The 15,785-nt window shown below is 34.6% G+C and overlaps 3 protein-coding genes across 4 annotated transcripts in view; 1 reads left to right on the forward strand and 2 right to left on the reverse strand.

Annotated features, from left to right (window-relative positions):
- Positions 1-5,265, reverse strand: part of LOC135088462 (very long chain fatty acid elongase AAEL008004-like) — a 47,114-nt gene extending 41,849 nt beyond the window's left edge. The window contains exon 1 of the mRNA XM_063983285.1: positions 4,893-5,265. The gene's annotated coding sequence lies outside the window, so the exon portion shown is untranslated. The remainder of the gene's footprint in view (positions 1-4,892) is intronic.
- A 313-nt stretch (positions 5,266-5,578) lies between these two features.
- On the reverse strand, positions 5,579-8,963 carry LOC135071424 (very long chain fatty acid elongase 7-like). Its single transcript, XM_063965212.1, has 5 exons — positions 8,868-8,963; positions 8,380-8,567; positions 6,993-7,061; positions 6,397-6,696; positions 5,579-5,949 (listed from the first exon to the last, which is right to left on the reverse strand). The coding sequence occupies exons 1-5, from the start codon at positions 8,920-8,922 to the stop codon at positions 5,740-5,742; spliced, it is 822 nt and encodes a 273-aa protein (XP_063821282.1). The 5' UTR covers positions 8,923-8,963; the 3' UTR covers positions 5,579-5,739.
- A 6,075-nt stretch (positions 8,964-15,038) lies between these two features.
- LOC135088459 (very long chain fatty acid elongase 7-like) overlaps positions 15,039-15,785 on the forward strand; it is an 80,488-nt gene continuing 79,741 nt past the window's right edge. Inside the window, exon 1 of one of the 2 annotated variants that reach the window (XM_063983275.1) lies at positions 15,039-15,095. The gene's annotated coding sequence lies outside the window, so the exon portion shown is untranslated. The remainder of the gene's footprint in view (positions 15,096-15,785) is intronic. The other variant, XM_063983276.1, reaches the window with a different exon arrangement.

The following is a 15,785-nucleotide window of genomic DNA, read 5'->3' on the forward strand; positions in this document are numbered from 1 at the left end:
AGGTACTTGGATTTGGTAGTAAATCTAAAACATAATAAAATTCATTTTTAAAAATCCATTATTTTCTTAGAATATGTTGATAGAATATGTAATTACTCCAATCCACTTTGTACGCACTCTCTACCTCTATTTTTTACTATGATGGTATTGGTAGTGTGGAAAGTGTGCATTATTATAGCGCATCTTTAAATTGGTATCGATCAAAGAGTTTTATATTTTTTTCATAGCTTCACTTCCTGCCACTTTTTGGCTTCCGGTATAAATGAGGTTCTTCATTTTAATATACTTACCTTTAAGTAACGGGTGTTTTTTTAGAGGTATACAACTTTAAATTGGTTACACTGTTTCTAGTGATATATAATTTGATAGTTGGTGGTACATTTGTGGACAGTATGTTTTGCCATTTCATAATTAAATATAATTACTTCAGAACAACGTTTGCCAATTGTGCAAAAATGAATTTTAAAAATCATGGTTCATTTTTCGATACAAACGTCCATATTACGGTTGACGTAATTTTCGTAACTTTTCATTCCTCAGATGAATGATATTATTAATGTGGCAGAGCTATGGTTTCAACAAGATGGTGTTACCATCCAACCAGCACGCGACACATTCAATTTATTGCTGGAAACATTCGATGAGCGCATAATTTCACGAGATGGATCTTTAAATTTGCCTCCACAATCGTGTGATCTCAGACTGGATTATTTTCACTGGGGATATGTGAAGTCCACTACTGCGTAGATAAACTACGGAATTCAATGCCAACATTCGTCGCGTTATTGCCGATGTATGGCCCCAATTGCCCAAAAAAGAAAATTGGACATCTCGATTACGCTACATTTGAGCCAACCGTGGCGCCCTTAGGCCCGAAATAATTTTGAAGCATAAATGGCATAAGAACATCTTTTAAACAAAACCAATACCATGTGAATCATACATATTTTTACAAATTTTATTTCATTTTAAAGTTTACCTCTAAAAAAAACATCCTATAGATACAATGCTATCAATGCGATCGAAGTCTTATTGACTTTCTCTCACAATTGAACCCTATCTTAGACTAAACACTCTTTGCTGCTCTACACTTTGCCTTCTGTCACAGATTCATTCACATGTCCCGGAAATAAAACACTGTTTTTTTTAAGAAAATCAAAATGTTCCATGTTCTAAGATGAGAAGTCATGGTTTCTTTATAATTTTCATCTACTATTAAAAGGCCCAACTAATGTAAAAAAATTATCTCGCAATTAAAATGTCAGTACCTAAATGAAACCCTGCTTTTACATACAGATTAATTGATCTTTACATAGTATCTTGAGAAACTATAATTGTAACTATAATTACAAGTGATTCTCAACTTCCTCGTCTTATTGTCTAACACTAGTGAGTATGTAAATAGTGTGCGTCACACTTTGATTATTAATTCAGGTAATCTGAGTAAGTTAGATCAAGTTACCTTTATTTCATTGCACCACGCCAATGCACTTTTGCTTGAATGAAAATGTGTAAAAAAACTTTTTTTACTAATTAAAAAAAAGAATTGATGTTGCCCAACAAAAGTTCATGAAAAATTCCAGTAAGGAAATCAGTGTGTTTTTAAAGTGATAAATGTTACTTGTACTGCAACCGAAGTAGTATTGCTGTGTTATAGCGGTGCCTCTTGCCCTTCGAGTATCCACGGAAGACCAGCGTCGTGGTGTCCCTTACGACACCTCGGCCTGATGCTGAGTATAATAATATACCGTTTCGGTGACACGCACATTACCTACTCTATCTAGATTTACTTTTGTTTCATATTTTTGATGCTGTTTTGTGTCGCTGAATAAAATATTTCATTTTTTATATTTAAAAATTTCACAATTAATACGCTTTAACGAATACAAACTGAAAGTATACTCGAAGGCTCGGTAACTCTTTCATAACGCGAACAGCTAGGGACTAATTCGCTGCCTGCTGCTGTCTTTGTCGAACACTATAATCCGGGTCTTTTCAAAGCGAGAGTGAATAGGCACTTACAGGGAAGATATGTACTATCCTAGACTGCATCTAATTTAACATCAGGTACTATTGCGGTCAAATACCTGCCTTGTTTTGCATAAAAAGGTTCTATTCATTTCGTTTAGGTGTCTATTTTAGAGTTGCCACCTACACCACTAAAAGTAGGTTTACAATCATAGGTATAATAAAACGTCATTGTGCTGTGCTAAGTTTTGTATGACCATGCAATTTTTCACCACAATAGAACTATCGTGTAATATTTTGGTGTTTACCACTGTCTTTATATTTTATTTTTTGATACTGTTATTTGGTACTGGTGACCCAATAGAATTGCCTAAGGCAAAGTTGGTCCTGATTTTGATTTTAGTCGGGTCACTTTAGACTTTGGTAAAATATGCTTGCCTTAGGCTCTACATTAGTTTAGAAAGGAAATAATTATCATAATTACTATCAAGCCAAAATCATACTGAAATTAAAAGTTATTATGTAATGTTGCTAAGACTACTTAAAATAATGTTTCTATGAGCAAAAATAGCGGTGCATAATCAACGGTATTTTCGCGACTTCGTGCGCGTGGATCTCGTTTTACCTCCTTAGGGGTGGAGTTTCGTAAAGTCCTTTCTTAGCGGATGCCAGTGGTTTCGGCTTTGCGTTGATAGATCACTATGTCAGTCACCTTTGAGTTATATATATTGAGACTATGGCTCATAGTCTACAAGCTAGATCAGATGGTCAGTGATAAAACTGTAAAAAGAAAGAGCTTTCATCGTAGTGACTCAAGCTTCGCTCGCCTCTATGCCTGCTCTTTGCACTTGTCGGCTCACATTAGTTGAAGCGTTGTAATTAATTTATGACACGGTTTAATTGATATTTAAAACGAATGTAGATAGAGTATCCAGTATTAGTTAAATTCTAAAATTATTAGGGTTTTTTTTTTGTTAAGTGTCTACGAGAAAACTATTACAATTTTAGAAATTAGGTACTGTTCGTCAAACTATTCAAAATAGTATCTAACGCTCATATTCACAAACGATGCTTGCTTAAATCGAACCCTGAACCCTGTGCGCCCACGCGCACTGTGAGACCTCATAGTAATGTTTGTAAATACGTGCGTAAGTTTTCTTTCGTTTTCTACAGAAATTGGAAAATTCGTTTGCACACACGAAAATTACACACCACCTTTTCCACGTACTCGTATTCTTGTTACAACTTTTTTGACGTGAATAAAATACAACAAATACTTTCTATGACTATATTTTTGGCCGTTATAAGATCGAAAAATGTGGAAAAATAAGTCCAAACCTAACGAACTTGATAAATTAAGGCGAATAACACAAAAAATACAATTACATGTTTATGAACACGATATTAAAATTCATTTATGCAATCAAGTATAAAATATATTTGCGAAGTTGAACCCTGAATGTCAATATTGATTAACTGATTGTTGTAAGGTTACTGTCTAAATATAGAAAGTTAAATTGTTCGCGGTGTTTTAAATACCTTCTGGCTTTTTCCTTTGGTGAATATTAACACACTGTTTTATTAAGTTTTTAAAGCTTAAAATCTTGTGAAACAATGAAAAACGTTTTTCTTTCTCGGTCCCTCACTGGTAGGGTAAAAAGATCATGAGACATGTAGAGGCTTCTTAAGAGCAAAATATTTGACGATTTGTAAGTACTATTTATTAGTATAAAAATAAAGAAATTTTGACTTTGAGGATCGCGACCACATTTAGTGTTTCTCCACAGACTGCGGTCATAAGCTGTGTGGACCGCACCATGTAACGTTATTCTGATATTAGCTGTTCTTTGGTAAGGAATACTAATATGCCCAGCAGTGGACTTCAATTGATTTTTTGATGATTTTATAAGTAAACTGGAGAAAAAATAATGTATCTCATGGTGTACTTTTGTCGCTACAATGCAATGGGTAGGTACATAATAATCACGAATAGTCTACCCGGTGATTTGTATTTTAAATTTGGTATAAAACAAAAGTGTTTTACCAGCATGTGCAAAAAAAATAGTTAATTGGATATACTTACAGTTACAGAATGAGATTGATCATAATTAAATAACTTCCAATCTAACCAATAGTTGAACATTCTCCAAACTGGACTGCAAGCCTGATTATACGAGTAGGTAAATGATGGACAAAATGGTAGTTCACAAATTGTTTACATTTTTTCAACAACAATAAATATGTACTCATTTACATACATTTCAATCCCTTAACCTTTTTTTTTGACCCACCAGCCCAATTTAACTAAAGTAAAATCATTAAAATTTAGAAAGTTATGGTTTTTATTATTTTATCATGGTGTTCTGTGTAGGCGTCGAAAGTATGTTACTTGACGAAATCTCAAACAAATTGTACTAGATGCATACAAAAGATTTTTACTAGTCAACCTAGTAGTAAATAGAAATAGTAGATAGCGATGATGGTCAATAATAATGTAATTTAAATGTATTTCACTTAATTTGCAAAACAAAATTAATAAATATTATTTTATTCAAATTTTTGCAGACCTTTCAGGATAATTGTAGTAACATAATGGCTTATAGAGACAAAAATATTGTTACCGATATTAATCTGATGAAATAATATGTAGTGCTTGAGGTAAAATAAGATCATTATTTCCAATTTGCATAATTTGCATCAAATGAAGTGAGGCTGTTGAGAAAATCACAGTTGCAGTATTATTGCATCACAGTAAAACAGATTACGATGCACTTCATGGCGTATGCACAAAACGTGAACACCGAAAGATTGCCATACAACCACGTTTCCTACTTCAGCACAAATTGCAAAACTAGGCCAATTCACACATAGACCATAAACAAAACGTCAAACTTTCCAATTTAACATTAAAAAGTGGCACTAACCTTCTCTTATTCCAAGAGATGACACAAAATTCCAAATTTAAAAAATATTATTTTTAAATTCACCCGCGATCGTTTTCGGCCAGTAGCCGATTGGAGAGAGAATGGTCGGCACGTCCTCTCGTTGCAAAGGTCGGATCACGACTGCCGCAGGCTCTGGACAAGCAATGCTCTTGCGCATCTAAGCCTCCGATGAATGAGTTTACGTTCATTGAAACGCCTGAATCTGCTAATTAGTGGTCGGTGCAATAAGCAAGTTTTTCCTCATAAAAAAGAGGCTTCGTTTTAGATGATGAATGGTTGAATTTACGCGATGAAGGCTCTCTTTTTTGCAATAGAAGGTGAAGGTCAGTAGCGCTGCACAGTTTCAGCTTAATGAAATTATTCTTAGTTTTTTTCTTTTGTAGAGATGATCTTACCAGTCGTTTCCAGAATTTGCACCTATTTAACCAGGTTCTAGGGGTTCACCAGCTAGAAAACCTAATCAAAGAAAGTTCAATTTATTCCAAGGGAACATTAGCCCCGCAAAGAATTGTTTTACTTTTGTGAATATTATGTCATAATAATATGATTACATACATTTATTTACAACAAATGATTTACTATTTAATTTTTTGTAAGTATTGGATTCTTAATTTATTTATGTATTTGTAATTAATTGTATAGCAATATTGAAATGAAAGTAACTATAAAAAAATTGTACTTACTTTATTGATATGAACACTATGGAAAAAGAGTAACATGAAATAATAAACATATGTAGCTTCAAGTAAACATAATTTTGCAAGATCTTAATACAGAATGTAAAGAATATTAAGGTTTGTTTCCAACTAGGGATTATCTTAAAACGTTACTCAGATTTCACAGTCACATCATCTTTTTGTTCGCAGATGTTCTTCTTGGTTCTTCTACTTCTGTAGCTTCTGCAGTAAAAGTTCATGAAGAGGAAGAAAAAGGTGATGATGCTGGTCATGCAGAAGTAGTGGAAGAAAGCCGGGATCGGGCACGGGGTCAGCTTCTGTTGGTAGTACAGGTGGGAGACGACCAGGATGAACTGCACCTGGAAAAGTAACAAGTAAGAATTACTTCAGATTATTGCCATTATTACAAAATCAACTGTAATTAGAAGACTAAAAGATTTGGTTTTAAACTTTGAAGTAAAGTCAAGTAGAAAAAAAAAACGCAAAAATGTAAAAACCTGAAATCTGTGAAAATCAAATGAGATTAATAATCACGTTTTAGCTTAGTACCTAGTAGTTTTACTAAGTAGTAAATATTTTACCAAATTCTTAAATTATAGCCACCTAATCGACAATATAGGTACGAGTACAAAAAAATTCAATTCCTTTGCCAATAAATAATAATCAGCATTAATTATAATACTGCTCATAAAAGTTTAGATCTGACAATCAATATTTTTTTATTTGTTCCAGCCTCAACAGCAGACTGATAGAGAACTCATCAGTCAAGTTATGCCTTTGCTACACCAAAAACTAAAAAAACTCACCAGCTGGACCTTAGTAAGGTGCTTCTTCCACCACACGAACTTAGCGTACTCCGGCCCCAGAGCAGCAAGTCCATAGTACGCGTACATCAGTACATGCACGAAGCTGTTCAGTAGCCCAACACAGACGAAGTGGTCTGTGGGATGGTGTAGCAGATGGAGCCACGTCCAAGACACCATGGCGGAGTGATGGTATAGATGGAGGAAGGAGATCTGATTGTCTTTCTTGCGGAGAACGAAGAATACTGTGTCGAGGAGGTCTAAGTGTTTCGCTATGAAGTATGGGTAAATCTCTGTGATCACCTGGGAAAGGGTAAGGATAAAATTATTAGGGCCATTTTTTTCTTTATTTTATTTAGGAGCTAAGAGCAATAGGGTCGAACATGTCAGCTCTACCAAGGTATTCATCTTAGTAGACCTATCATACTTAAAATGTAATGCTATAAATTAAGGAATCATCTTTGTTTCGCTTATAAATTCTATTATTTTATTTGTAGCGTCATACCAAAAATTGCCTTTACTTTACTATACAAATTAACTCTAATACAAAAGTTTATTAATGGTAAAAACTTTTGTAAGTTAAGTCAATTTAAGCTCACCTCTTGTAAAGCTTCTCCTTTAGGGCATCTCGTAGTTATTATTCCGAAGTTGAACAAATATCTTGCGTACTGAAACAAAGTTTAAACGCGGCTTTTACAATAAAATGCAAAAACTGTAAGGAGAGGGAAAAGTGGTCTGATTTTTTTATTATTTACAAGTTCACCGAGAGTAAGTACATAATTTTGGGAAAGGGACCTTGATGCCATGATAAAGGGACCTTATTCTCAGAGCAATCGACTTAAGAAGTCGAATTTTTAAAGAACGTTGCTCATGATTTTTACGAGTATTTCAAATTCAACAAAGTGTTCAAAACCCGCAATAAATTCGGTATCTGTACTGTCTCTAATGCGCAATCATTTTTATCTGACATACATTTAAAATTTTGCTCTGCATAATTAATAAGGTATGAGTCAAACTACATTTTCATACTAATAAGCAAAGCAAGCATTTGTTTTTGTCAGGTTTTGATCAAACCAATCATAAACTCAAAAACAATATTATGAGTTTATGTGAGTTTTAATTGTCGTTTCAGAATACGAGTCTTTTTGATACTTAAGCTCCAAGTTACATAGATTAAATGACACGAGAATCCATCGCTAAACGAGTGCGAAACTCTACTACCGGGATAGCCCCCATCCTTTGCTATTGGTACTTCAAAAAGAGTCAGTAAAGGGAAAGTGACCGTTCGACAGAATTGGAGCACGAACTTACGCACATGTTATTATAAAATGAGTTCAAATCCAGAAGCCGGTTTTGTGAATCATTTTTCGAAAGTGTATCAAGATTCAAGTGCATATTCGCAATTTATGAGTACTCCTATACCTGACGTTGAAAGGCTTTTTTAGTAACTTATATTATTCGCCGATAATTGGATTGTTATGATATAACTAACTCGACCTTTATAATAAGGAGTTTTTCATCACTACTCTTTATGTTTGGTTCAAATGTTAATGTTAACTGGCTTAGAATTCCATATTAATATAGAATTCTATTGGTTCTATGTATTTTGCAAAAACTTAGATATGGATGAAATGAAAACTGAAACTAAAATTACAAGGTTAAGGAATGAATTAACATGGCTTTGAAACGAAACGACTACTCATTTATACGATTTGGATTTATTTTTTTGAAAGCAAGCTTCTTTTGAAATACATAATTGGTATGAGTGTCATCTCTATAAGATTGATTGATTCTCTATAAGAAAATAAAATTTTTCGTTCATAGATTTAAAGCATAATAAACTTACTTTTAATATTTTAAAGTACTAAACAATCTAGGTATGTTACATGCGTATTTTAAATGAAATAGCTTTTAGTTTTTAGTAAGATAAAATTAAATTATGTAAAACGCCTTCATATTTTTAAAAGCAACATATCTAATACTCACGATAAAGACCAAGTACACGGAGTAGGCGACTTGGAATCCATTGTAGACTATCAGCACGTTAGTCAGTTTGTACGGCTGTCTTCTTTCCATGTAGGCTGGTAGTAGTTTTACTACAACTAGCAAGTAAATGCCTAGTACCATGAACAGTCCAGTTGTGGTTTCCGAAAAGGTCCATGTTGAAATTTCGTCTGGAAAGTTTAAAGAGCCTATTTTACAAAAAGGAAATTGAGTTTCACACTCACGCTATCTTAATTTCTATCAGATTATTTCATCGTTTCAGCCGAAAGTCGTCCACTTCTGGACAAAGGCCTCCCCCAAGGATTTCCACAAAGACCGGTCCTGCACCGCTCGCATCCAGGCACCTCCCGCGACCTTCACCAGATCGTCGGGCCACCCAGTGGGAGGCCTGCCCTACGATACGACCCTATCGTATCGATTACTAAATCATATTTTATGTTTCCCCACTCAAAAACTATGTAAAAACTTACCTTTAGCACTTTCGGTAATAATATCTTCCACAATTATTTTATACCCCGCACCCATTTTTTCACTAATCTAATTACTCCACAAGAACTCAGCACTAAATGTTGAAAACTAAAGTAATGAAAATAGAATAAATTACAATCTATTATAGAGCAGTAGGTATGACTATTTCTATTGTATTCAAATGAATTATAAAATTACAAATATCTATGGAAAATGTGGTTGTGAGGTTTGTCTGTTAATTGAGGGGTTTAATTGATAGAGTTAATCTGTCAACACTAAATACCATCAAAATTGGGCCATCTCTATTGGAGGTAACTTCACGTCACATGACGTGACGTCAAAACACACTTGCATACTTCAAACTTGAACTGCAACCACAGAATAATAATAAGTATTACGTACAGAAGTTTTACTTCGCGAAGGTATTTAAAAAAATGTATGCTCAATATCATTAACAATATGGTGTAATTTAGCCTGTCTCAAGAGTCAAGCACCATTTTGTTGACAAACGTCAGTGATCGGCACGGCGCCGAAGCTATAGGGCTGACTTCGGTAAAATGATGTGACGTGAGATGCCAAACTGCGGAAAATGGCGGAGGAAATACATGATTTAGCATGAATTATCATGAATAATATTAACTACTATTTACCTCTCAGTGTCTTGAGGCAACTTAAAAAGTACATTCTGTGTTTTTATTATTATTTAGGCAGTTAAATACTGCACAGTATTTAGTACACCATTTTCTTTATTTTCTCCATCATACACAAGAATACGCGTGCGTGAGTCAATGTTCGCTCGTATGTGAGGCCTTGTGGAATAGTATCCTGTAGGTGGGCCATCGTGCGTGTTTTGTTTTCGATGTAAACTCGCGGAGATGAACAGGCCTGCTGCAACCCTTATTTATTACTAAGGTCCGATGTGGAAACGCTTTCATACAAAAACAAACAAAACCATTGAAAACAACATGTCTCAGTCTAAAGTAGCCGCCAGACATTATGAAATGCAAATAGGTTAGAAGTTTATGCTAATGCCCTATATTAAACCAGTAGAAATAATCCGTTTTTGGACTTCGTTGGTAGATCGTCTGGTAATTATTAATAGTAATAATTAATTTGATTTACCTATTATAAAATTAACCACGAACAAAGGAAACACAATTTTTCATAGAACAAAGGTCATTTTATTTCAATTTGATATTGATTTATTCCTTTACTTCTTGATTTACTTCATTCTACTTCGATAAATAGCATGGGCAAATGTAGGTACAAAAATACAAAATACATTTACGTAATTTCATCATCATCATTTCAGCCTCAGAACGTCCACTGCTGAACATAGGCCTCCCCCAATGATTTCCACTATGGCCGGTTGGTGGCGGCCTGCATCCAGCGGCGCCTTCCCGCTACCTTTATGAGGTCGTCGGTACGTAATTTCGCTAGGAAGAATTATCAATCTCTTCCGGAAAACCTGAGGAGAATGCAGTTGTTTCAATAAAAAGAAGGCAAAAAAAGCATAACAAATTAATAAATCACCAAGCATCAAAATACGCGCAAAGTCGCCAGAAGTAGGTTTGCTCAAAATTTTGAAAAGGCGCTTCTCGGACTCATGAACGCCTGCTAGGAAACTACAGACACAATATTTTAAAAGATTAACTTTAACATGAACTTAATTACCATCGTGCAAACAAAACGTTTTCATTTGAAAATGTCATCTTAAATGAAATGTTTGGAGAATTAATATTTTATTTAATGTGCCAAAGAAGTTCAGTGCCTTACGCTATTTCTTTAGTCTTTTCTACTCTATAGTCTATTTTGTTGTGATTTTGATAAATCAACATCATTGCACTGATACAACCAAACCAGTAATGGTTCCACTAGTGCCTAAGCAACACCTTTTAATCCACACAGTATGTAGGTAACATGGCTAGGTATTGAGAAAATCTGCGTATAAGAAAACTTCGCAAAAGCTGCTTAATTTATTAGCTTATCGCATGGCACTCACCTAGTTTTCTTGCGAATTTCCTCAGATCGGTTGGAAACGTGTAAACCGCTCGGAAAATGCACCGAGTGGAACATTGCACTAATAGGGTGACCAAACTTTTTGCATAATAAATAAAAACCGGATAGTTACACTGGTAACAGGTTGTAAAGGGCATTTATACAGACTGAAATATTGAGACCATGCTTCTGAATTATTTTCCGCAAAAGACCCCATTTTTTTCTGAAAATTTTCGATTTGACTGATTCATTGCACCGATTAGAACATTGCATGCACTAAAAGGGTAACCAATAAAGAAAACTGGATAGTTATGAGAGTAACAGGGTGTAGATAGGGCGTTTTAGTTAAAGACTGAAACATTGATTACTGACCATGCTTCAGAGATGATTTTCCTTGAAAATACAAATTTTCCATTATTTCACATTGAGAGATAAGAATTAGAATAAGTACTTTTATTAGATTAGATGTTACTGCCTATTCCAGATCTATAAATCAACATAATTGATTATTTAAAAGATAAAAATGATTGGGATGCGTTACTGCCTAGCTCGCATAAATATTTATAACTTTGTACATTTTAAAGCATGTAAACCTTTGAAAAAGAGGCTGACAATAGTGACTGAGTTTCTTGCGCTGCTTCTTCTCATCACTGGCCCATTTATTGTCCTGAAGCAGTGGTAGGGTTAATACTGGGACGTGTAAAAGTGCTTTTTTTAAGCCTATTTACAGAAATAAATGAGTTTTTATGAGTTTTATATCTTTTCATGAACGTAAATTATCCGCGTACACACAAACCATGGTCACCGCGCGCACGTTCAGACGTTTTTTGCAGCAATCACCTCCCGTGTCAAATCACTATAGAATTGCGCAGCGTTTGCGCATCCAAAGAAAATAAAAGGTTTTAACTATTACACTGTTGGTGGGACTTATCTATTGCGAATACTTTTGTCTTGTAGGCCCGTTTGTAACATTAATGGTAAAGTATACAGGGTGGAATTTTGTAATGCCACCTGAAGGGAAAGTACTCTTAATACCGTAAATAGAAAATTTTACTCAAAGAAAACATTCCTTTATTTTTGAAAACAAAGATTATCGATTTTTTTTCGAAAATTTACCTCCATACCATAAAATGTTATGTAAATAATTAAATAATTTATGATTTTATGGTTTTCCTTTCATTTGATTTATCAAGTTTGTTTGAGAGATTTCATCCTCTATACTTAACCCTAACGATCGATGCAATAAAAATACAGGTGTAATTTTTAACATTTTTTGTGCAGTTCTATTTCTTTTCAAAAATAAAGGAATGGGTTTCTTTGAGTTACATTTTTTATCTGTTTTCACCCTGTATTCGGTCAATCAGAGTTGAGACACAAGTTGAGACGTGAGAAAGAATATGTTCAAGAAATTAATTAATATTTTATACTGGACTATGCTTGCTGTTTCACAACTTACAATATACGAGTGTAGTCGTTTAAATGTGATACATGTTGGGTAAGGTCTAAGAAGAACCATCATCGGTAATAAAACAGACTAAAAGTTACGGGCAGTGTTATTTGGAGAAGACAGTACTTAAGGACAGCACATCATGGCATCATCATCATCATCATTTTAGCCATAGAACGTCCACTGCTGAACATAGGCCTCCCCCAATGCTTTCCACGTTGATCGATTGGTAGCGGCCTGCGTCCAGCGCTTCCCTGCTACCTTTACGATGTCGTCGGTCCACCTTGTAGGTACATCATGGCAAGCACTGGGAAATCCTAGGTGTTCATTCCAACATATACGAGTATGTATAGTCTGATTTGTACTCAAGTTTACTCTATCAAGCCTAGCACTAGATAATTTATCTATACTATTACTATATCTATACTAATACTAATATTATAAAGCTGCAGAGTTTACATATTTGGTTGAACGCGCTAATCTCAGGAACTACTGGTCCGATTTGAAAAATTCTTTCTGGATACCCCATTTATCGAGGAAGGCTTTAGGCTACATAACATTTCAAAATATTTTCACGAGTACGAAGTCGCGGGCACCGCTAGTAACATTAAGGCTGAGTTGCACCACCTAACTTTGAGCGTAACTATAACGAAACGGTTGTTTTTTGTATGGAGTTTGACAGATTTTTGACGTTTGTCAAAGTTAAAGTAAGATGGTGCAACCCAGCCTAATATAGGTAATTGCTATCTCGCAGCAAAAATGTATCGCCGTCGACTCTACATTTATCATGCCAGAAGGTACGTATGCGTGTAGTAGCAGTGACCATAGTTATTTCCTTTGTAGTATCATCTGGGTTCATATGAAAGTCGTCATTACACATGTGGCAATGCGTCAAGATAGAGAACATTGCCGGACAATTGCGTCACGAATGACATGCAATATTGTCTTTTGCGTATTGTGATATTGTGAAACTACCCTTAAAGTAACTGCTTAAAGCGAAGCGCGTACCATTAGAAAGGTATACATATGTGCTACAAAATGCGTGTGTAAATCGAGACGTATTAATTTACTCGAATATTGTAGGTAGGTACTTGTACTCATTACTTTGGAACCACTTAATCAAAAACCTAGAAGTTGTCCAGGAAGTATCTTGAGAGCTGTAGACATAGGCAGGTTCCTAATATTCGCACAAAGCGGATGTTGCGGAATTCCTATAAGTTTGGAGTTCCCCGTCCCAATCTTCATTATGGATTTCACTTACTTTAATGAAAAGTGCTGCAAACAAGTGCTCTGACGCTATTATAGAAAAACAAAAAAAAATGTTTCAGGGGTCCAAAAAAAGAGATATCATATTGTACAGTCACGGAATGAAAAGGTTCGTCAGTTTTCAAATCGATTCCTTCAACGAATCGCGAGCACATATTACCTTTTGAAACTATGTTACAGAATCATCTCAAGTTAGAGAAAATAATCTTTAACTGTTCGTAAGTAAAGTTCAAAATTATTCAGATCAAAGTTGTTTGACGATAGACTTGTCAAGAAGATTAATATGATTGATAAACTAAAACCTTCTTGTTGGTTCAACCTGCCATTATCTATTAAATAAAAAAACTACATTTTGTAACATTGCACTGATGGGATAGAAAAATAAACAAGCAAAACCTTATTCGTTAGCAAACGTCATATTTATTTAAATGTTAGCAGCACTGTTTCTTGCACGGTTATGTTGGCAGGTTTGACTCTTACAGTACCTAGTGCAAGCGAAAACCGACACTAAGGTGACGAACCTTTTCATTCCGCGACTGTACAATGGTTCTATTCTTACACTCTATTGAAGTGGTGTAAGTTGCGTTTTGCTTCACTTATTTCAGTAATATTTTTTGTTAGTGTTTTGAGAGAAACGAAAAATGATAATATCTCTATTTTAGTATAACTAGGTATTTTATCAAATTACTTAGCCAATTGTTGCTGCATTGAGATAGATTGGCACAAAAAAGAAACTCAACTGATGATGATCATGACATCAAGTCTTGGTTGCTGGAACAAATCTGTATCACAAATTGTACAGATTTTTATCAACGTGAGCCATTGGATGATCCTTTCAAATTATTGTATAGTAGTAAACAAATATGTGTAACATTTAAATAATAAAAGCTATTTCAGTGGTGAATGGACGACTATTAATATGTAAATTCCGCGGATGCTTTGTTGCTACAATTGACGCTTAGTGTGTCTTTTGCAATAATTTAAACTGCTTCTTCAAGGTTAACTATAACATTAACTTATTCTGGAACAATTATTGATATGATCTAGAAATTTTTTTCAGTGTAGAGACCCTACTATTTCTTATTGACAATATTATCTGCTTTAATCATTTGATAATGGACAGTTCTAGACTACTAAAAGATACCTCTTCTCGTGGGAAATATCACGGACTCAGGTACGGTAACTTTTGAATCGAATTAAAGTGAGTTTTATGTGAAAATATAGGTCCAAATTCTGGCGAATTTCATAAAATACTTTTTTAATTCAAATTCTTAGGTTTGAGAATACTCTTTTATTCTATTTATACCCACAACACATACATTTACAACTATCTATTACCGAAACAATTTCATCAATATCTCGACCGTAAAAAAAGATCCTCGATTCACAATCACTATGAAAGGTTGTACCACCACTGGGGGTTGCGAAATCGATTCGTGCGCTCGCGCATGGCTCAGTTTGCTCGCTGGCTTCGCACTGACTCGCCACTCCACTCGTTGTGACCTTAGGACGACCTTGGGTGAGTTTACCCTTGACCTTGAGTTTTGCAATGCTGACGAAAGTAGACTTTATTAGAGTATGCATAGTAATTATTTGAATTTCATATTCCGTTTTGAAGGCCGATCTTGTGATAGTTTGGAAATAGGTAGATTGTTGATTTAAAATATTTTGTTCTATATTAATTTTATCAATTTAATACCTAAAATGTAGGTTTTTCTGAAACCTGTCTATATTTTTATAATTTTCTAATGAAAACAGATGAGGTGACTTTTGTGAAAACTTGGTGATTCTATAAACACTTAAAGCATTATTTTAAGTATTACGTGTAAAAGCTGCTTGCGAGCCGAGGGTAGCTTATAGCTTTTATACTACGAGGCGTCGTAGCGTAGCGCGTAGTATGACTTTTCACTCTTTCAAGACGATCTTTCTCTTCGAACTTTCTTTTTGATTTTGTTTCATTTTTCACGAATTATTATTTAATTATTTTATAAATTAAAGTAACGCTTTGACCAAAGCATAATTTGGTCGTATAGAGGTCAAGTTGTATACCTTGACATTAGGGTGTCCCTTATTTTTCAAAGTTTTAAATTTGTAACGCATAGGTCTTAGTTTTGTTTGTTTGCCTCTAAAACACTCGGAAATAAATTTTTACCTTATTTGGAGTACGATAACCCGTGCCGACTTGCATCGAAACATGTTGCGCGGCAGT

The sequence above is a fragment of the Ostrinia nubilalis genome, chromosome 4, assembly GCF_963855985.1.
Source record: "Ostrinia nubilalis chromosome 4, ilOstNubi1.1, whole genome shotgun sequence".
In the NCBI taxonomy this organism is placed as follows: domain Eukaryota; kingdom Metazoa; phylum Arthropoda; class Insecta; order Lepidoptera; family Crambidae; genus Ostrinia; species Ostrinia nubilalis.